Source organism: Odocoileus virginianus, chromosome 33 (genome assembly GCF_023699985.2).
Source record: "Odocoileus virginianus isolate 20LAN1187 ecotype Illinois chromosome 33, Ovbor_1.2, whole genome shotgun sequence".
In the NCBI taxonomy this organism is placed as follows: domain Eukaryota; kingdom Metazoa; phylum Chordata; class Mammalia; order Artiodactyla; family Cervidae; genus Odocoileus; species Odocoileus virginianus.
This window is the reverse complement of record NC_069706.1, coordinates 9716903-9739555: the sequence shown is the minus strand read 5'-3', so window position 1 is coordinate 9739555 and position 22653 is coordinate 9716903. Positions and strand designations below refer to the sequence as shown.

At 45.6% G+C, this 22653-nt stretch overlaps 1 protein-coding gene across 1 annotated transcript in view; it reads left to right on the top strand.

The window, feature by feature from the left end:
• LOC110129295 (uncharacterized) overlaps nucleotides 1-22653 on the top strand; it is a 153298-nt gene that overhangs the window by 80459 nt on the left and 50186 nt on the right. The window contains exons 38-41 of the mRNA XM_070461127.1: nucleotides 13479-13787; nucleotides 14639-14868; nucleotides 14946-15083; nucleotides 18350-18354. Of these exons, the coding sequence (XP_070317228.1) occupies nucleotides 13479-13787; nucleotides 14639-14868; nucleotides 14946-15083; nucleotides 18350-18354 (682 nt within the window). The remainder of the gene's footprint in view (nucleotides 1-13478; nucleotides 13788-14638; nucleotides 14869-14945; nucleotides 15084-18349; nucleotides 18355-22653) is intronic.

The following is a 22653-nucleotide window of genomic DNA, read 5'->3' as shown; positions in this document are numbered from 1 at the left end:
TATTCTTGCCTGGAGAACTCTGTGGACAGAGGTGCTAGCAGACTATAGTCCATGGAGTCACCAAAGAATTGGACACGACTGAGCGAGTAACACTTTGAGACTAACACTTTCAAAATAAATCTTCTGCTGTCTAAATACCAAACAGAGGGAGTGACTGGATGAGACACATGGGACTGAGTAATTTTATTTTTGGAGGGTGGAGGACAAACTGGATTTGTTGTGTTTTGAGATTAATCCTTGTTGTCGCAAGTAGCAAATGTCATTTCTCCATTGTAGTCCATTGTATGAATATCCCATGATTTCTTCGTGAATCTTACTTTTTTTTTTTAATTATGCAGCACATTTTAAAAATTGAAAACCAAACTAAACAGGCTACCTTGTACAGGACTTATCAGAGCCTTAACATGCTAATGGATATTGGAAATACCCAGGGAGGAGGGCTGAGTGCAGCGTTCCCTTCTAACACTTGTTTTAGTTTTTGGCCATGCTAGCTCTTTGCTGTGGCGTGTCGGCTCTTCATTTATGCCATATGGGCTCTAGTTGTGGGACATGGGCTTAGTTGCCCCTCAGCATGTGGGATCTTAGTTCACCAGTTCAGTTCAGTCGCTCAGTCATGTTCAACTCTTTGTGATCCCATGGACCGCAGCCAGGCTTCCCTGTCCATCACCAACGCCTGGAGCTTGCTCAAACTTATGTCCATTGAGTCAGTGATGCCATCCAACCATCTCATCCTCTGTCAACCCCTTCTCCTCCTGCCTTCAGTCTTTCCCAGCATCAGGGTCTTTTCCAGTGAGTTGGCTCTTTGAATCATGTGGCCAAAGTATTGGAGCTTCAGCTTCAGCATCGGCCCTTCCAGTGAATGGTTCACCAACCAGGAATCAAACCCACATCCCCTGCATTGGAAGGCAGTTTCTTAACCCCTGGACCGCCAGGGAAGTCCCTCTAACTATTTTTTTTTCTTCCAGTTTTATTGAAATATAATTGTCATGTAGCACAATATTAGTTTGTGTATAGCATTGTGATTTGACTTACATACATTAGGAAATGATTATCACAGTAGGTTTAGTGAACATCCATTATCTCATTTAGACACAAAATTAAAGAAATAGAAAATTTCTTATAGTGAGAACTCTTAGGATTTATACTTTTAATTTTCATATATGACATAGAGCGATGTTAATTATATTTATCATGTTGTATATTACATTCTTCTGTGGGAGGAAATGGCAACCCACTCCAGTATTCTTGCCTGGGAAACCCCACAGACAGTGAGCCTGGCAGGCTGCAGTCCATGGGGTCTCAAAGAGTCAGACAGGACTCAGTGACTGAGCATGCATGTTACATTCCTAGTACCTCTTTATCTTATAACTGGAAGTTCGTACCTTTTAAAAAATGTTTTATTGAAGTATAGTTGATTCACAATGTTGTTAATTACTGCTGTACAGAAAAGTGATTCAGTTATATATACATTCTTTTCCTTATGTCCTTTCCCTTTATGGTTTATCATAGGATAGTGAATATGTAACATAGTGACATATTGTTATCACTAATCATATATCAGTAGGACCTTGTTGTTTATCCATCTGTTATATAAAAACGTATCTCTGCTAACCCCAAGGTCCCACTCCATCCCTCTTCCAACCCCCTCCCCCTTGACAACCACAGATCTGTCCTTATTCTCTGTGTCCATGATTCTGCTTCTGTTTTGTCGTGATTGTTGTTCAGTTTCTAAGTCATGTCTGTTTCATAGATAGGCTCGTTTGTGTCATGTTTTAGACACAATGTATAAGTGATATCATCTGGTATTTGCCTCTCTCTTTTCGACTTACTTCACTTAGTACGGTAATCTCTGGTTGCAACCTTGTGGCAGTAAATGACATTATTTTGTTTTTTTTTATGGCTGAATAGTACTCCATTGCATATGCACCACATCTTCTTCATCCATTCATCTGTCAGCGGACATTCAGGTTGTCTCCATGTCTTGGCTACTGTGAACACAGGGGTGCCTGTGTCTTTTTGAATTATAGTTTTGTCCGGATGTATGCCCAGGAGTGGGATTGCTGGATCATATGGTAATTAGATTTTTAGTTTTTTGGAGAACCTCCATCCTGGCTCAAAACTGCACAGTGGCTGCACCAACTTATATTCCCTCCAAGAAGCGTGTACATTTTGATTGCCTTCATCCAATACCCCATCCCCCACCTCTGATAACCACAAATGTGACCTTTTTTAAATTGAAGCATAGTTGGTGTATATTATACAAGTTACATGTTGGACAACGTAGTGACTCACAATTTAAGGGTTATACTCCATTTGAAGTTGTTATAAAATATTGACTGTATTCCCCATGTTGTATGATATATCCTTGTAGCTTTTTTACTTTGTACATAATGGTTTTTACCTCTTAATCCTCCATCCCGCTTCCCTCTCCCCACTGGTAACCACCAATTTGTTCTCTATATCTGTAAGGCTGTTTCTTCTCTATTATGTTCACTAGTTTGTTTTATTTTTTAGATTCCACATATAGGTGATATATGGTGTTTGTCTTTCTCTGGCTGACTTATTTCACTTGGCATAATACCCTCCAGGTCCATCTATATTGTTGGAAATGGCAAAATTTCATTCCTTTTTATGGCTGAGTAGTATTCATATGTGTGTGTGTGTATTATGTCTTCTTAATGCATTTGTCTGTTGATGGATGAATTCCTTCCATATCTTGGCCGTTGTAAATAACACTGCTATGAGCATTGGGATACATATATCTTTTTGAATTAATATTTTCTTTTTTTTCTTTTTGGATGTATACCCAGGAGTGAAATTGCTGGTTCATATGGTGGTTCTATTTTTAATTTTTGAGAAACCTTCATACTGTTTTCCATAGCAGCTGCACCAATTTCCATTTCCATCAGCAGTGTATGAGGGTTCCTTTTTCTCCACATGCTTGCCAACATTTGATATTTTTTTTTATGATAGCCATTCTGACAGATGTGAGATGATATCCATTGTGGTTTTAATTTGCATTTTTCTGCTGGTTAATGATGTCAAGCATCTTTTCATGTGCCTATTGGCCACCTGAATGTCCTCTTTAGAAAAATGTCTTTTCAGGTCTTCTGTCCATTTTTTACTCAGATCGTGTGGTCTTTTCTTGATGTTGAATTATATGAGCTGTTTATGTGTTTTGGATATTAACCTTTTATTGATCATATCATTTACAAACTTTATCTCCCATTCAATAGGTTGTCTGTTTGTTTTGCTGATGATTTCATTTGCTGTGCAAAAGCTTTCAGGTTTGATTAGATTCCATTTGTTTATTTTTGTTTTTATTTCCTTTGCTTTAGGAGACAGACCCAAAAAACTATTGCTATGACTTATGCCAGAGTGTTCTGCCTATGTTTTCCTCTAGGAGTTTTATGGTTTCTGGTCTTACATTTAGGTCTTTAATCCACATTGACTTTATTTTTGTATGTGGTGTTAGAGAATGTTCTACTTTCATTCTTTTGCATGTAGCTGTCCAGTTTTCCCAGCACCACTTACTGAAGAATAATCTCATTTTCTATGAGTTTGTTTTTGAAATGTAATTGACCTACAACACTGTTAGTTCCTGTTACACAATATAGTGACTGGTTACTTATGTTTCAAACTGATCACCACAGTGAGTCTAGTTACAGGATATGTTACCATACAAAGATATCACATAGTTATTGACTATGTTCCCCATTCTGTACATTTTATACCCATGACTCATTTATTTTGCAGTTGGAAGTTTGTAGTTCTTAATCTCCCTTACCTATTTTTGTCTTGCCCCTCCCACCCACCTCCCCTCTGGCAATCACCTGCTTGTTCTCTGCATCTTGACTCTGCTTCTGTTTTATGTTTGTTCATTTATTTAAGATTCTATATATAAATGAAATCACACAGTATTTGTCCTTCATAATACCTTTATGTTGTTGAAAACAGCAAGATTTCATTCTTTTTATGATTGAGTAGTATTCCATTATGTATATATACACTGTATCTTCTTTATCCATTCATCTAGCATTGGACACTTAGGTTGCTTCCATGTCTTGGCTATTGTAAAAATGCTGCAATGAAGTTTCAGTTCAGTTCAGTTACTCAGTCATGTCCAACTCTTTGCGACCCCATGAACTGCAGCACACCAGGCTTCCCTGTCTATCACCAACTCCTGGAGCTTGCTCAAACTCGTGTCCATCGAGTCGGTGATGCCATCCAACCATCTCATCCTCTGTCATCCCCTTCTCCTCCTGCCTTCAATCTTTCCCAGCATCAGGGTCTTTCCCAAGGAGTCAGTTCTTCGCATCAGGTGGCCGAAGTATTGGAGCTTCAATTTCAGCATCAGTCCTTCCAATGAAAATTCAGGACTGATTTCCTTTAGTTATGAAGGATATATTCTAAATTTCATTTAGAAATGAAATAAATGATTTAATTTAGCAATGAAGGTGGGGGTGCATATATCTGTTCTAATTAGTGCTTTCGTTTTCTTCAGATAAACACCCAGAAGTGAATTTGCTGGATCACATGGTAGTTCAATTTTTAACTTTTTGAGGAGTCTCTATACTGTTTTTCAAAGTGGCTACATTGAATACTTTTTATTTTGGCATGATTTCAGACTTACAGAAAAGTGATTATAAAGAGATCCAGAGGCTTTTTATTTACCCAGCTTCACCAGTTATTGACATTTATCACAATTGCATTATCATTTTTATTCTCTCTTTTTCTGTCTCCCTCTGTGTATGTGTGTATAGAACATTATTATTTGCGTTTTTTATTTTTGGCCACATTGCACATCATGTGGGATCTTAGTTCCCCAGCCAGGGATCAAACCCACACCCCCTGCAAAGGAAGCATGGAATTTTTAACCACTGGACTGCCAAGGAAGTCCCTAAAATTTTTAAATTCTTGAACTGTTTTAATGAGCTGCAGACGTAATAGTTTGTCACCCCTAAATATTTGTGTTTATTTCCGAAAAAATAAGACATTCTCCTACATTCTACAATACAGTTCTTAACTCAGAAAATTAGCATTTATATATTGCTGTTAGCTACAGACTTTATTGAGATTTCACTGGATGGTCCCATTCCTGTCCCTTATAGTAAAAGAAAATCCTGGATTGTGCATTACATTTAGGTGTATTGTTTCTTTGTCTCTTACTCTGGATCAGCTCTTCTGTATTCCTTTCTCTTTCATGATCACATTTCCAGGGGTCCAGGGCAGTCAGTTTGTAGAATATCCCTCACATGGGCTGCTTTGGATGCTTCCTTACGCGGCTCTTTCAAAAAAGCCTTGTTGGCAGAATGCCACCTGGTGTCGATCTGTCCCTATACTCTTGGTGACATCAGTCTTGGTTAAAGTGGTGTCTGTGTTTCTTCACTGGTAAGCACTTTTCCCTTTGTATGCTCACTCCATAAAACAAGTTGAGAAGTACTTTATTCCCTTCTACTTTCTGAAAGAGCTTGTACAAGATGGGTGTGAACACTCCTGCAGTTGTCTGATGGACTCTAGCTGAGAAGCCATCTGGAATTTTCTTTGTGGAATTATTTTTTTAGAAAATGAATAGACTTATAAATCTGTTTATATTTTCTATTTCATCCTTATCATTTTGTGTAAGTTCTATTTTTCAAGGAATTTGTCCATCTCAAGTAAGATGTTAGCTATATTTGTAGTTGTTTATTATATGTATTATAATCTTTTTAAGGTATGCAGTATCTATAATGATACCTTCGCTTTTGTTCTTGACAGTCGTTATTATGTTTCTTCTCTCTCTTCCTTATTATTAGTATAACCAGGATTTTGTCAGTTTTTTTAATCTGTTCAAAGAACCAAATGTTATTCTTTTAAATGTTCTGTTATTTTTTTCTTGTTGTCTCTTTTCAATTCTATTGACTTCAGACATTATCTCTATTATTTCCTTTCTTACACTTAATTTGGGTTTACTTTGCTGTGCTTTTTATGATTTATTTATGGCAGATCCTCAAGCCATTGACTTTTAGACCTTTTTTCCTTTTCTAATATAAGCACGTAAAACCATACATATTCCTTTAGCTACATCCCACAAAATTTGACGTTGTGTATTTTTATTGTCATTTATTTTAAAATATTTTCAGATTTCCCTTATGATTGCTTCTTTCAGCCATGTATTTGAAGTATGTTGCTTAGTTTCCAAATATTTGAGATTTTTCTAGGTAGCTTTTTAATATTTAATTTCATTATGGCCAGAGGATTTCTTCTGTAGGATCATCCTTTAATATTCATTGTGACTTTTTTTATAGGCCAGTCTATATCTATCTTGTGAACACACCTTATGCAATAAAAAGAATTTGTATTCTGTAGTATTATTGGGTGTAATGTTCTATAAATGTTAGATAAGTCAAGATGCTTGGCTGTATTGTTCTGATATATACTTTAACTGATTTTTTTTGCCTGGTTATTGTATCAAGCAGAGAAAGGTGGTATGCCTTTCTTGCCAACTATATGGATTTCTCTAGTTTGTTCATTTGGTTTTTGCTTCATGTATGTGCATTGCATACTGGTATTAGGTATATAAGCATATATGATTATTATTCTTAATGAGTGACCAGGTTTATCCTTATGAAATGGACTGCTGTCTCTCACACAATTCTTTGTCTTGAAGTCTATTTTGTATGATATTAATGTTGCCACTCTTGCTTTTTATTAGCATTTGTACTATATATATATTTCCACCCTTTTTCTTCCCACATATTTACTTCCTTAATATTTAAGGTATACTTCTTATAGCTCACATACAGTTGGATTTTGCTTTATCTATCTAGTCTGACAGTCTCTGCTTTTTAATTACAGTATTTAGTTGATTTATGTTTACCGTAATTATTGATATGAGATTTATGTCTACTATTTTGCTGCTTTGTTTTCTGCTTTATCATATACTTTTTATTCCTCTGTTATTATTTTCTTTTGCCTTCTTTCTAATGATTTGAAGAATTTTTAGAACTCAGTTTTAACTTATCTACTCCTCTTTCAACTATGCCTCTGTATATTCTTTCGCATTCTACTTAAGAGTTTCTGGTATTATTTCTCTTCAGTATAAAGAATCACCTTTAGCATTTCTTGGAAGTCTGGCTTTCTGACAATAAATCTCCTTAATTTTTATTTATTTGAAAAGGTCCTATTTTGCCTTAATTCTTAAAGGATATTTTTTAAATGTATATTTCTTAACACATTTGGAAAACTTTCATATTTGCTTCTTCAAAGATTTCTTTCTGACCAATTCTCTTTGTCCTCTTCTGTGGTTTCCAATTGCACATGTTTTAGAAGTTTCTGTATTGTTCCATAGATCTCTGAGGCTCTGTTGATCTTTTTAGTCCTTTTTTCTTTGCTTTAAGTATCTGTCAATCTATCTTCAAGTTCAGTAGCTCTTTCTTCTCCAAACACCCCCCAATAAAAAATTTTTAGATCGTCAAATAATTTTTTTCAATCACAGATTTAATATTTTTTAGTTCTAGAATCACCACTAGGTTATTTTTATGTTTTTCATTCGATACAAGAATATTTTCCTTATATTTTCGAACATGGTTATAAGAGCTGTTTTAAAATCGTTGTCTGCTAATTCCAGTGTCTAGGTCATCTTGAGGTTGATCTCGCTTGATTATTGATTGCCCTTTTTCTTAAATGTGATTTACATTTTACTATTTCTTTGTACATTGAGTAATTTGAGATTGTATTCTGGACATTTTGAGTGGTGTTAAGACTCTGATTATTTTCTATTTCTCTGAAGAGTATTATTATTTAAAAAAAGATTTTAGCAAGCAATAAACTTGGCTGCTCTCAAAATCTAGGCTCTTTCTTCTGGTGGGCTGCAGTGGAAATAATTTTCAACTCTTTTATCTTAGCAGGTCTGCTTAGAAGTCTGTCCCACCCTTGCTCAAGGATTAGCTTTGGACAGACTTCATAGGTAGAATGTGGGATTCTCCCCTGTGGCTTTCTCTGGAATTTCTCACTTCACTTTTCATTTGCTACCATCACCCTGAACTCTGTTGTCTGATTCCATAATTGGTAAGACCATGGATTTCTGTCTGAGTTTTGCTCATGCTTCTTGGCACCAAGAAGAGTAAAAACATGCAGCTCAACTATTGCTGATCCTTTCCTCCAAGTGTTAACTCCCTTCCAATGTCACTCTCTAGTCCCTTCAGATAATTGTCTCATGTATTTTGTCCAGAACATGCACTTGTTACCTTGAGAGGGTCAATTAAAGTGTCCCCACCGTCCCACCATTAATGGAAATAAATCTGTGTCCTTTTGATATATCCCTATCATACCTTGACCACTTCTTCCTTTATGTCCAAAAAGATGTCTCAGTCTCACATCATACTTTCCCTGATATGGAAGAAGCCATTTCTCCAAGGATTCCTGACTCCTTTTGTGTGAAAATAGTATTTAAAAATGAAGATCTGGGATCTAGATGTGTTTATCAGTCTTTCTAGGCCTTCTCAATGAACAGACCAAGAAAATGGATGGATGTGTACATACATACACACATATCTTTTCTGTCTATAAGTATATAAGTTTACTATTACTAGTTCATACTGATGCTCTTAATTCCTGTCCATCATGAAAAAGTTCATTCTGTTTCTTCCCCCCTTTCATATTTCTTATTCCTCTCTTCAACAGCAAGAAACCTGACTCTACTTACCCACAATATATTTACTTATTTGTTCAGCCCTAGAATACATAGAAAGTAGTCAGACTTACTAACCTATATCTTTGAGAAAACAAAGCCTGTTAACTAGAATTCGGTTATTTGTGTAGAGAGTTCTTCTTATCTTTAGACTGAGGGTATAAATCCAAACAGGGCTTCTCAGGTGGTACTAGTGGTCAAGTATCTGCCTGCCAATGCAGGAAGGTACTAGACCTGGGTTTCATCCCTGGGTCGGGAAGATCTCCTGGAGTAGGAAATGGCAACCCACTCCAGTATTCTTGCCTGGAAACTTCCATGGACAGAGAAGCCTGGTGGGGTATATAGTCCATGAGGCCGCAAGGAGTTGCACGCGACTAAACACACAAAAATAAATATAAATACGGTGTTTAAACATTAGTTGGGGTTAATCTCCCACCCATCCTGTGTGATACTGTTAGTCATTTGAAATACAATTGGTTCACTGGTTTCTGTTTATATTCCATTTTCAAGTTTCCAGTTGATCAATTTTGTGTATTTATTTTTTGATTATGTGAAACTGCAGGGTTCCAAAAGTCAGGATTTCACAAAAAGGGATTTTTTTGCCCAAATATCCTTGACCGTAGTGCCCTGGCTGAACATCTGTCCAGGGCCTAGTTTTTTAGAAACTAAAGACTCTGCTTTTCTACCAACCTCGGGGAAATAGAATCATTCTCTCCTCTTGAAGTAATATTAACACCAACCCTCCTAATTCCTAATTGGCTAAATTGTGGCAAAACCAAATTGCAGGGACTTCCCTGGCAGTGTGGTGGTGAAGACTTTGCCTTCCAACGCAAGTGGGTGCAGGTTCAATGCCTGGTCAGAGAGCTAAGATCCCATTTGCGTCATGGCCAAAAAAGCAAAGCATAATACAGAAGCAATATTATAATTCAGTAGCGACTTTTAAAATGGTCCACATTAAAAAAAAGCAAATTGCATAATAAAATACCTAAGACTGTATGACATAGGTTTGAAAAAACTTAAACATAATCAAATAAAGAAAGTTACATCAGGGTACTGTTCTCAAGTTTACTTTGATTTACACTGTGGTCTCCCCTTCATCTTTCTGAAGTTTGCCATTTGCAGGTGATAACAGACTTGCATGCTGATCTTAACACATATTGCTTTATTAAAAAAAAAAAACCACTTTGCAGCGTTGTGTTATTTGCTGCTGTAGAACAAAGTGAATCAGCTATCCCTATACATATATCCCTTTTTTGGATTTCCTTTCCATTTAGGTGGCCACTGAGCGCTGAGAAGGGGTCCCTGTGCTAGGCAGTAGGTTCTCATTAGTTTTCTGTTCTATACATGGTCGTGTATATATACCAGTCCCACCTTCTCATTTCCCCCCTTGGCATCCACACATTGTTCTGTTTGTCTGTGTCTCTATTTCTGCTTTCCAAAGAAGGCAATTATCGACGTATAACTTCTTGGGGGCACAATTTACATACAGGGAAGAATGCTTTCAGTTCTGATAAACTGGTGTGTACCCACCAATATAGTCTAGATGCAGAACAATTCCATCTCCCCCCGAAGTTCCTTCCTGCTGCTCATTGTCGTTAACCTTTGCCCCCCACCCCGCCCCCATCCCTGGCAATCACCCACTTGTCTGTCCCTGTAGTTTGGGCTATTCCAAGATGTCACATGAATGGAATCATATCACATGGAAACTCTGAGTATGACATCTTTTGCCCTACATAATGTGGTTGATGTTCAGCCAAGTTGTATGTATCAGTAGTTTTCCCACTTTTTATTGGTGAGTAGTATTCCATTGTGTGGATATGCTGCAGTTTTAAAAATATTTTACTTATTTATTTGACTGCATTGGGTCTTAGATGCAGCATATGGTATCTCTGGTTGCAGCACACAGGCTCAGTGGTTGGGCACATGGGCTTGGTTATCCCATGGCATGTGGGATCTTAGTTCTCCAACCAGGAAGCGAACCTGCATAGAATTCTTAACTGCTGGACTACCTAGGAAGTCCCAGTGCTGCAGTTTATCCATTCACAGCTGAAAGGTATTTGGGTTTTTTCTGGTATTTTTCGATTGTGAATGAAAGTGAAAATCGCTCAGTCGTGTCCAACTCTTTGCAATCCCATGGACTATATAGTCCATAGAATTCTCCAGGCCTGCATACTGGAGTGGGTGGCCGTTCCCTTCTCCAGGGAATCTTCACCATCCAGGGATCAAACCCAGGTTTCGCACATTGCAGGTGGATTCTTTACCACCTGAGCCACCGGGGAAGCCCAAGAATACTGGAGTGGGTAGCCTATCCCTTCTCCAGCAGATCTTCCAGACCCAGGAATCGAACCAGCCTCCTGCATTGCAGGTGGATTCTTTACCAGCTGAGCCACGAGGGAAGCCCCCAGTTATCCAATTATGAATAAAGCTTCAACCATCATGGGTCTACCGGTTTTTGTGGGAACATGTGATTTCATTTCTCTTTGGTAAATACCTAGGAATGGGATTGTTGTGTTGTATGGCAAGTATATATTTATAGGAAACTGCCAGACTATTTCTAGAGTTGCTGTACCATTTTCTGCTCCCACCAGTAGTGTGTGAGGATCCTAGTTGTTCTGCATCTTTGCTAGCAATTTGTATTGTCAGTTTTCGGCTTTGAGTTTCATTTTTATCATTCTAATTGATTTGTAATTGTATCTCATTTTGGTTTTAATTGGATTTCCCTCTTCCCTGGTAGCTCAGCTGGTAAAGAATCTGCCTGCAATGCAGGAGACCCTGGTTTGATTCCTGGGTTAGGAAGGTTCCCTGGAGGAGGGCATGGCAACCCACTCCAGTATTCTTGCCTGGAGAGTCCCCAAGAACAGAGGAGACTGGGGGGCTACAGTCCATGGGGTCTCAGAGTCAGACATGACTGAGCAACTAAACGCACAAATGACTAATTTTGTTGAACATCTTTTCATAGGCTTATCTGCCACTTGTAAATCTTCTTTGGTGAAGTGTCTATTCAGACGTTTTGCCTACTTTATCGAATTCCCGGGTGGTCCAGAGGTTAAGACGCTGAGCTTCCAGTGCAGTGGGTGCAGGTTCAATCCCTGCTGGGGAGCTAAGAGCCCCATGCCTCATGGTGGCATGGCCAAAAAACAAGCAAACAAAAAAACATTTTGCTCATTTAAGAAATTGAGTTGCATGGGTTCTTATTGAATGTGGGAGTCATTTATACAAGTCCTTTATCAGATATGTATTTTGAAAATATCTATGGCTAGTCTTTTTTTTTTTTAAGTAATTTTATTTATTTATTGGCTGTGCTGGGTCTTTGTTGTGGTTGGACTTTTCTCTAATTGCATCTTCTGTATCTGACTTACTTCACTTAGTATGATAATCTCTAGGTCCATCCATGTTTATGCAAATGACAATATTTTCTTTTTATGGCTGAGTAATATTCTATCGTGTGTGTGTGTGTGTGTGTGTGTGTGTGTATCACACCTTCTTTATCCATTCATCTGTTAATGGATCCTTAGGTCACTTCCATTTCTTGGCTATTATAAATAGTGCTGCTATAAACATTGGGGTATATTTATCTCTTTAAATTAGAGTTTTCATCTTTTCCAGATATATGCTCAGGAGTAGAATTGCTGGATCATTTAGTAGTTCTATTTTTATATTTTTTTAAGGACCTGCATACTGTTCTCTCTTAGTGACTGTACCACTTTACATTCTTACTGACAGTTAGAGGGTTCCCTTTTCTTCTGTGGTCAGTTTTTAATTAATTTGTGTATAGGTTTGGGCAAGGTTCATGGTAGCTTTTTTACATGTGGATTTCCAATCAATTCATCACATTTTTTCAATGGACTGTCCTTTTTCCACTTTGCACTTTTGTCAATCAATGTTGAGCATTTGTGGTGGGTTTCTTCTTGAATTCTATACTATTCCATTGACATTATTTCATTTTTCTTCACAGTAATCAAATGAAATTTTACTCTTGATTATCCATGTTTTCCAGATAAAGACACAGGGTAACCTCTTAGAGGACATGGAGACACAGGGCCCTACAATGTAAAGAATCTGTAAAAAAGATGATTGTAAGATTCTGTGAGAAAGTTCTATCTGTATGGAAAGTACTCTGTAACAGAGTTTTTAGCATGAGCTCGGCATCTGGAAGCATAGAACAAGAGTGTTTAACCAAGCCTGTGGCTGCAGAAGGGTCAAGGAAGGCTTCCTGGAGGTGGTGATCCCTGAGTCAAACCTTGAATGACAGGAGGGAACTTGGGCACTTGGACGACATTAAGGCCCTAGTGGAGACTGGTGAGGTCAGCAAACCTAAATGGTTTTGATAACAGTAAGAATAGCCCTAATGCATGACTTATGTATGGGCTGGATCAAGGGTATGGAATCTTTTTCTCCAGGTGGGTGGAAGAGACTTCTTAGCAATTTTTTTCTCCCTAAAATTCCAAAATTTCCAGGTCTCAGTTTTGTTGCCTATAAAATGGGGCCATTCCATCCTGGTGATCTGTGACTCTCTTGAGCAGGATTCAGCACTGGTGTTAACAGACATGCCTTATCAGGCTTACTGCTTTTTTGCCAAAGCGTTTTATTTGTGAATTAGGTTGTTTGGTCCTCGGAGCATCCTGGTGACAGGGCAAGCTGATTTCATTTGGTCCTATTCTCAGATATGCTCTCTCTGACATGAGTTAACATTACATCATGGATATAGGAACTTCCAGCCCCTGGGTTCTTTTCCTTCCTTCCCAAAGCAGCACAGTGCCCTGGACTGACCCCCTACTTTTCTCGGGCTCTCTCCCATCCTTTGCAGGTACCATCAAGGTCACCGCCGACTCAGCCATGCTGGGATTGCTCTTGCGGGACAAGCATGAGAGGGCAGGGAACAGCACCAGCGTGCACAGTGTGACCTGCATCCTTGCCCAGAACAGCAGCCAGGCCTTGCCAGGAGAGCTCCAGTTGAGGGGGCAGCTGCAGGCCCAGACAGGGAGCCTCGGGGGCCAGGCTAGCCTCCGTGCAGACACGGCCAGCCTGGCTCTGGGTGGGGTTTGCACCTGGGGCCCCGGGCATGGCCAGCTCTCTGGCAGCCTGAGTCACAACATCAGTGCTTTGAGTGAGGCAGGTAAGAGGGGCTGAGAGAGCCCAGTGGCTTCCTTCTCTAAAGACTCCCGGGGCCTGCAACCAAGGGAGTTAGAGCCCCCAGTCCTTAAATCCACCTCCCAGCTCTATCTCCTTCTCCTACCACCTTCTCCCAGTGCTTCCATCTTCCCTGGGCTCTTATTCAGCCAGAACATCAGTTGCAACCCAGTACAGACACACCCAGGCTCCCCAGGTGGCTTAGTGGTAACGAACAGACATGAGTTCGACCCCTGGGTCGGGAAGATCCCCTGGAGAAGGAAATGACAACCCACTCCAGTATTCTTGCCTGGGAAATCCCATGGACAGAGGAGCCTGGCGGGCTACAGGCCATGGGGTCTCAAAGAGTCGGACACGACTTAGCAACTAAACTACCGCCGCCACCACCACAGACATGCCTCCAAACTGGAGGGCAGATAGGCCCTGCCACCCGTCCCTCCTCCCAGGACTCCCCACCCCCAGTCCAGCTTCTGGGCTTGGAAACCTGGTTTAGCAGGACTTCCAGGATGTTCTTGGCACCACAGTTAGGCAATAGCTCAGACACCCCCAGCTCTAGCTTCTTGGGAACAATTCCATGGGTCTGAAGGTGCAGCAAGGTGAGAACACAGGCTCAGACCCCTGCTTCCTAAGAGCCCATCCGTACCTTTAGGGAGCGAGGAATCCAAAGTGGACATGGGGCCTATTACTTGCTGGGTGTGGCCATTGTGGTCTTAGGAAGGAGCTGGGAGGCAAGGTCACCTCAGGGCTCAGGGGACCCTCCAGAGAGAAGGCGGGTTGTCAGGGACCCCGTTCTGGCTACGCGGGGCATGCCATCTCCATGGTTCCTCTCCCCCGCAGGGCTCTCCTCCCAGGCAGGGATGCTCCTGTCACACACCCACGTGGCTTCCAATTTCTCAGTGCGGGTGATGCTGCGAAGTTCTGGGGGTCAGCTGGATGCAGCCCTTGGCCTGGAGGGCGTGGCCACCAGCGCATCGGGCAGCCAGCTCCGAGCCAGCCTCCACCACACGGTGCCCAGCCTCGGGCGCTGGGGCCTCCCCTTCTCCGTGGATGGCCATGGACAATTGCAGGTGGGTGAGAGGGCTGGGCCCGGGGCCTCGTGCGGGCAGTGGGTCCGAGGGACACCCACAGCTGTGCTTCTGCCCAGAGCTCGGGACCCAGTCTGGAGGCGGGGTTGGTCATGAGCGTGGATGGCGAGGAGCTTGGTGGAGCCCAGGAGAGGAGGGGAGCAGGTGACCACCGGGAGCTGACCCTGGGGCTGCATCCCAGCTTCATGAGGCTCCAGGTAAGTGACCTTTAGGTCCGCACGTGGGTGAGGCCCAAGCCAGGCGCACTGTCTCTGCAGCTTCTCTAGTAACCCATCCAGTTTCCACCAGCTTGCCCCGCCCACCTTCCCTCCCAGGCTCTCACAGAATTTCCCATCCTCCCTTCTCATCCATCCTTTCTCCTTTCCTCCCACCCTCCCACGTTCCCTTCCTTTCTTCCTCCCCACCCTGCCTTCTGTTCTTTCTTCTGCCCACTTGTCTTCTCGTCCTGGCACTGCTCCCTCCCCTGCCCCCGTAAGTAGCACGAGAGTGGAGGCACTCTGGGTTTATCTGGTAAAATTAAAACTGCTGAGACTCTCACCCATCAGTTCATGTTCTCCTGGGGAAACCTGGAACGTTGGCCAGCTGTCTTTTACATTGGTCTCTCAAGAACAAAAAACAGGAAACCACCTCTGTGCCCATCACAGCTGTGGTTAAACCATCCAGAGCGTGCGGGAGGCAGGGTGAGTGAGCAAGGTGTGCGACCTGAAGCCAAGCTGCTCCGTCGCTTACCGATGGCGTGACTTCAGGCCAGTTCCTTACTCTCTCTGTGCCTCAGTGTTTTCATCTGCAAAATGGGACTGTTAATAATGCCTGCCTCCCACAGTTACCTTGAGGATCCGATGAGGAACCAGTGAGAACCTGGCACACAGGCCCTGTGAGGACGTGAGCTCTGGTTACTTCTGATTGTGACGATGCTGTGGGTTAGCACCTCAGTTTGCACAAGCCTCTCTTTGAGGGTTATCTTCCCAGGGAGGCCTTCACTAGGGGAGATGGGGTCAATTGGATCTTAGCACTCTGTTCAGGGTCAAGGTTGGGGAAAACACCTCATGCCTACACATGCCCCCTGCCCACCCTGTTGGCCATCCTAGGTCAGCTGCAGGGGAGACATTATGCCTGCCCAGCTGTCAGGGCTTTGCTGGGGGAATGGGGGGACGTCCCTGGGTGGCTTCTTGAGGTACCAGGGCCTCTGTCACCATTAGGGCAGCCATGGTAGATGGTGGTCTGCCTCCGGGGAAGGGTGGGGAAGGACAGGTACAGTCTGAGCACCAAGGCCTTCCTGCTGGATGGCTTAGGGAAGGCCTGTGGCCCCTGCCAGGCTGACCTGCACAGTCCCCTCCTGCAAGCCCTTCGCATCCCCAGGGACATGCATCTGGGCTCCCAGCCCAGACTGACAGCGGATGGGTGGTTCCTTCTGTAAACACAGTGACAAGGACCCAGGATCCAAGTGTTTCAAGCCAGCCTTTGCCCTGGGGGGTGGGGTTGGGCGTGGTCTGGGCTGGTGACAGGCATATCTGGGCCTTTCGGGGAAGACAGAGCGTGGGCCTTACAGGCACACACGCTGCCCAGGTTGGGACTCAGCCCAGCCTGTGATGCTCTGAACTCTCCCGGGACAGGGCCCTGGTGAGCAGTAGGTTATCTCCTTCAAAGGCAAAGCGTGGTGGGGAGGCCTGCGTGCAGCACTTGGATGCCCTCATTTCCAGCGGGGCCCAGTGTCTCCTGGACCAAGAGCTGTGGGTGAACTGGACCCAGTCAGGACTGCCCTCGTGGGCAGCTGAGCAGACAGCTGGTTGTAGGCCTGGCTCAGCAGAGCTTTCAGCCCAGCTGGCTGTGGGGTGACCAGCCAGTGAGCATAGCCCTGGGATGGTTCTGGGGGAGGCGCACACTCACCTGGCTGGCTGCGTGCTGGATTCCCTGGGGGAGCCAGCCCAAGGAACTGACCTGCTTGGGGAACGGGGAGACCCGAATCTGGAGGTGTTGAATGGGTGCTGCTGGGTGTCCCACCTGGGGCACTGCCGGAGGGCCCTGGAAGCCAGTGCTGTGGGCTCACCACCTGGCTGTCCAGGTAGAGGGAACCTCCTTGGGGAGGATGGTTTCGGCCAGTGTCACCTCTGTGAGCACAAACAGTGTGATGCTTTCATGCCTCCAGCTTGGGTAGTGCTACTGACTTCACCCAACACAGGCAGACACAAGGACCAGACAAATCAAACTACCACAGCTTCCTGCCCAGACCTGCCACTCACCTGCTGTGTGACTTTTAGCCAGGCCTTAACCTCTCTGAGCTTCAGCCTTGTCATCTGTATACTGCAGGTGGCATTGTACAGTATGTCCCTACTTTATACTGTCGAGCAGGAAGTGGACCAATGCACTTTAAGTGCCGTCTCAGTTGGGTACCCTCTCTTTGGCCCTGGTTTCAGCTACCAGGGAGTCATAATCTCATTTTACAGATGTGGAAACTGAGGCTTAGGGAGGTGAAGTCACCTTCCTAGGGTTGCATAGTGGCCTAGATGGCAGGAGGGTTAACCAAGGGAATTGAGGATCAGGATTGAAGGGGTCTTAAGGGGCAGATGGGCTGCCTCCCCCCAGAGGAAACTTAAGACTAGGGGGTATGTGGAATGAGTAGTTACATGCGTGAGAAAGACTCAGAGCCGGCAGCAGGAGGGGAGGGGTGATTGCTGCAAGGACTAACTGCGCAGGAGGGTTAGGACAGGACCTGTGAGTGGATGGAACCTCCCTCTGAGAGTCATGGCCTGGAATTCCAGGGAAGGGCTTGAAAGGGGGCATTCCTCAGTCCTGGAGCAGGCCAGTGACATCCAAGCAGGAGAACCATGCCCTGGGCACCATGGGAGGCCACCCCGAGCTCTGTGGCTCCACTTGTGGTCTCCATTTAGCTGCGGTGGAGTTGATACATGCGTTCACCCCATCACCGGTGACGCTGTCCCCGCCCCAGGCAGACAGCTGAGTGCTGAGTGACAGGAAGGGGCTGAGGGCAGCTCCTGGTTCTGTCCTGGGGTTGCAGATTCCCACTCTCCAGAACCCCAGGTCCTGAGAATTATACCACTTAGAGGCACAAGTGACTTCCATTTGCGGCATTAAGAGGGATGTGTTCAGACCAGAGAGGTTGAGAGGCCCGCACTCTATTGTGGAAAAGAGAGGCGAAAACAGAGACCTCAGGGGAGGGGGCATTTTTTGTTCTTGTTCGTCTGTTAGTCATGTCTGACTCTTTGTAACCCCATAGACTGTAGCCTGCCAGTCTCCTGTGTCCATGGGATTCTCCAGGCAAGAATACTGGAGTGGGTTACCATGCCCTTCTCCAGGGGATCTTCCCAACCCAGGGATCGAACCCAGGCCTCCTGCATTGCAGGCAGATTCTTTACCTTCTGAGCCACCAGGGAAGCCCCAGGGGAAGGGGGCATGAGGGGCCCCAAATTGCTCTGAATGGTTAGATTTCTTGACTCCCTGGGAGGGTGTGTTCAGCTCTTCAAAGAGAAGAGAGATCATGGATGCCCCCGGAGGATGAGGGCTTTCCTGACCACCTGTGGGCAAATGGACAGTGGACACACTTCATGGGGTGCTGTAGGGACCCCTCACCTGGCCTTTCTTGGCTGCAGAATCCAGCTGTGCTGACACTGAACGGCTCCTTCCTGGTGCACAGCGTTGGGGCCAGCCTGGTGGCTCAGGTGTCGTCTGGAGACACCTTCGCCCGAGCCCACATCCACTCAGCCTGCGGCCACCGTGCTCACCTGGACACCGGCCTCCAGCAAGCGTGGCCTCCACTTCAGGCACTGGGAGTCCCCCCCAGCAACCACATCCGCATGTCCATGGGGGGAGATGAAGCCCCCTGGGCCCAGCTGGAGGTGGCCCTGGGCCTGTGCGCCCTGACCGCCCGTGGGGACTTCAGGTCAGAGGCCAGCGCCACACACAACTGGACCCTGGTCCTGGTGAATCACTGCCCTCTGCTGGAGGTAAGCCTCCCACCCCTGTCGGTGTGGGTTCCCACCTCCCTTTATAAATTATTAACACCTACTGTATGAAACGGCAACCCACTCCAGTACTCTTGCCTGGAAAATCCTATGGACAGAGGAGCCTGGTAGGCTACACTCCATGGGGTCACAAAGAGTCGGACACGACAGAGTGTCTTCATTTTTTCACTGTATGCCCAGCTCTGCACTCAGCATGAGAAACTTTGGGTTATTTTTTTCTTCTGCTGTTGTCCCTTAAACTGGGGAACTCATTGACTATAAAGCTTTGAGCCAAAAATGGGACCAGAGTTCAATTTTTCTCCCCTTTTGCAAAGGGCCCTCCTGAGACCCTGGTTTACATCCTTTCTGTGGTTCAAGTTGGTTCTGTTCTTATTTCTCACTTCCTGCATCCCTGGGGTTAAGGATCCAGGAGTAAGAATGAGGCTAATACAGAGTAATAACAAGAGTATTGAGTATACTCTGAGGCCCCTTGAATCCTCACCTCTGGGGGAAAGGGCTGCTTGTACCCCCTCGCCCCCCATGATACACTGGGGCCCCAAGAGGTGGGGGGACCCTTTCATTCCCATCTTGGGTCTGTGCCCCCATGTGGGGTATGTCTTAGGCCCCAGTGGAGTGAGTTGCTTAAAGTCTCTGCCCTCCAGCAAGTGAACATTGATGTTCGTGATCTCTTTCCAATAGCCAGTGCTTTCTGGGTGCCTGGCTCTGGATTCACAAGGATTAACTTACTTCCATCTCCCAGCAACTTATGATCAACTCCCATTTTAGAGATGGGTAAACTGAGGCTGTGGGTTTGGAGAGACCGAATTAGTGGTAGAACGGGAATTTGAGCCCACATCTCTCGATGGGGTACCCTTGGTATCGCTCACCTTGTAGAAGGAGAAGCTGATAGAGTTTAGGCCGTGGGGCCACTGCTGCCCTCTTCCCATCCAGATGTGTCTCCAGCTCCCCCACCTTGACTTCTGGTGTGTGTGCTGAGTCACTTCAGTCGTGTCCGACACTGTGACTCCATGGGCAGTAGCCCACGAGGCTCCTCTGTCCGTGGGATTCTCCAGGCAAGGATACTGGGGTGGGTTTCCGTGCCCTCCTCCAGGGGATCTTCCTGACCCAGGGATCGAACCCGCGTCTCTTATGTCTCCTGCATTGGCAGGTGGGTTCTTTATCACTAGCGCCTCCTGGCTTCTGGCACTCACTCGAAATCCAACCACTTTCTCCATATCCCAGGCAACAGGAATCCCGCGGGCCCTGCGCTCAGAGGGCAGCCTGAGCTGGGGCCTCTGCGAGTTTGACCTGACCATGGACTTCCATAGTGACCGTGGAGACGCCCACCTGCAGTTGGCCCGTACCTGCGGGCCCCAGACGTTGGTCCTGGGGCACCTGACCCACTCCCTGCCCTTCCTGGGCCGACTGGGCCTGCCACCCCGGAGTGCCATCAGCCTGACTGTCCAGCCTGGCCCCGCCCACTACAGCTCCCTGTCCCTCCGGATGGGGCCGTGCCGGCTGCAGGGTGCCCTGGAGCAGCACGCTGAGAACCGGAGCACGTGGACTCTGGCCACCGAGCCGGGCTGCCCGCTGCTGGAGGTGTGTATAGCGGGCCAGCGAGGTGTCTGGAAAGGAGCTTCCCGTCAGCGTGAGGCCTGAGCCTGGCTGACACCCCCTCCAGGGACTTCCCAAGACCAGCTACTATTTCCCCAAAGCCCTGTTGGACACTCTGACCCCTCTTCTCTCTCATCCCGTGTCCCCATTTGACAGATGAGGAAATTGAGGCTGGGTGAGATTAGAGGCTCACAGTGCCATGAAACTTGAGGACCGCAGACTCAGAATTTATGAGAATCTGTCTTAGTAAAATTTTAAGAGCAGGAAGGGAACGAGAGGAATTCTTCTCAGCTGACAGTTGGAAACAGTTGCATCTTGGTTTCATAACCTGTTAAAAACCACAGGCTGGATTTTATCTGAGCTGAGAGAGAGTCTGAGAAATGTCCTGTGGTGTTTGGGGGAAGGGGACCCCGTGATTCAGGAAAGGGGGAAGCTGGAGTCTAGGTCAGCAGACAGGGCTGGTGCCCTCATCGGAGTGGGACAGGCCCCTGCCCTGTGTCTCCTGATGGAGCTTCCTGGGCACAGGGACAGGGTCGGTCTGGTCCACTCAGCATCCCTGAGCAGAGGGCTGGGCGCTGGCAGATGTTCTGTCAGTGTTAATCAGGTCAACACAGGATTGGTCCACAAGAGAGCAGAGCATCATGGGATGAAGCAGGCCTACCCACTAGGGCTTTCTGTGATGATGGAAATGTTCTTTGCTATCCAGGACAGCAGCCGCTAGCCACAGGGAGCTACTGAGGGCTTAAGATGATTTTTCCTCATGCTACAGAGAAACTGAGTTCTTACTTGGATTTCATTTTAATATAGAGGGAACCAGCCCCACGTGATTAGTGATGATCCTAATGGACAGCATAGAGGGGAAGCACAGACTGAAGACAGATCAGGTGCAAACCTTAGCATTATTAGCCATGTGATTCTGGGCAATGACTTTGCCTTGTTGAGCCTCAGTGTTCCCAGCTGTAAAATGAGGACTGGTAACTACCACTCTCAGAGTCATTGGAATAGGGTGAAAAGAGAACATTCTGATGAAACACTCAGCATGAGACTGTGTGCACTGAGTGTTCTCTGATGGACAACTGTTGTGTGTTGTGATTGAAGCTGCAGTTTTGGTGTTGCTGTAGTGGGGGAGGGACGGGGGGAAGAGGGTTGAAGATGGAGAATCAGGCCACTCACTGGTGTGGGACCACCCTCTGACCCCTCTCTCTGTGGTCCAGCAGGACCTGGGCCTCCCAGCAGGGACGCAGTTCAGCGACTCCTGGCAGGCCTTGGGTGGGGAAGCAGAAGCATCAGGGGTCCTTGCGGCAGCCAGCCAGACTGCTTCCTTGACCTTGGCGGTGACCCTGCACCCATCTGAGGCCACACTCCAAGCAAAACTGAGGCCCACGCTGTCTGCACTGCATGCCCTTCCCCCGGAGACCTCACTGACCGTTCAGTGTGGGTGGGAGGCTGGGCACCGGCTGCGCCTGGAGCTGCACTCAGGGGCCTGCGAGCTTCAGGGCAGCGGTGAGCTGCAGCTGGACCGCCGGCTGCAGTGGCGGGTGGTGGCCGAGAGCTCCTGCGAGGCCCTGCAGGTACGTGTGCCGGGGGTGAGTGGGAGGGGTGAGCACCAGGGTCTCCAGGCAGGAACCCTCCTTTTTAACCACTGCCAAAGTGAGAGAGATGGGGTGGACCCTGGAGGAGTGGAGAACCTCCTCTAAGCCCTGGACACACAGCTGTAAACACAGCAGAGATGAGTGCCTCCCTGGGGCAGACAGGCAACCCCCAGGATAAGTCACTGAATTGTGGAGTGTATTACACAGGGGTGAGGGCTAGGAGAGAGAGAAAGTGGGAAAAGGGGGTCATGGAAAACAGGCAGATACTGCAATTTTGTATGTCGGTCAAAGTTGGTCCCCCAAACAGGATGACATTTAAGCACAGACCTGAAGGAGAGGAGAGAGTAGGGTTGTGGGTATCTGAGGAGAAGGTTTTCTCTTTTTTAAAAAAAATATTTATTTCTGTTTATTTATTTGGTTGCACCAGGTCTTAGTTGAGGCATGTGGGATCTTTAGATGTGGCATGCGAACTCTTAGTTGCGGGGTATGGGATCTAGTTCCCTGACCAGGGATCATACCCAGGACCCTTGCATTGAGGGTGTGAAGTCTTAGTAACTAGACTACCAGAGAAGTCCCAAGGGGACAGGGTTTTCTGAGCATGA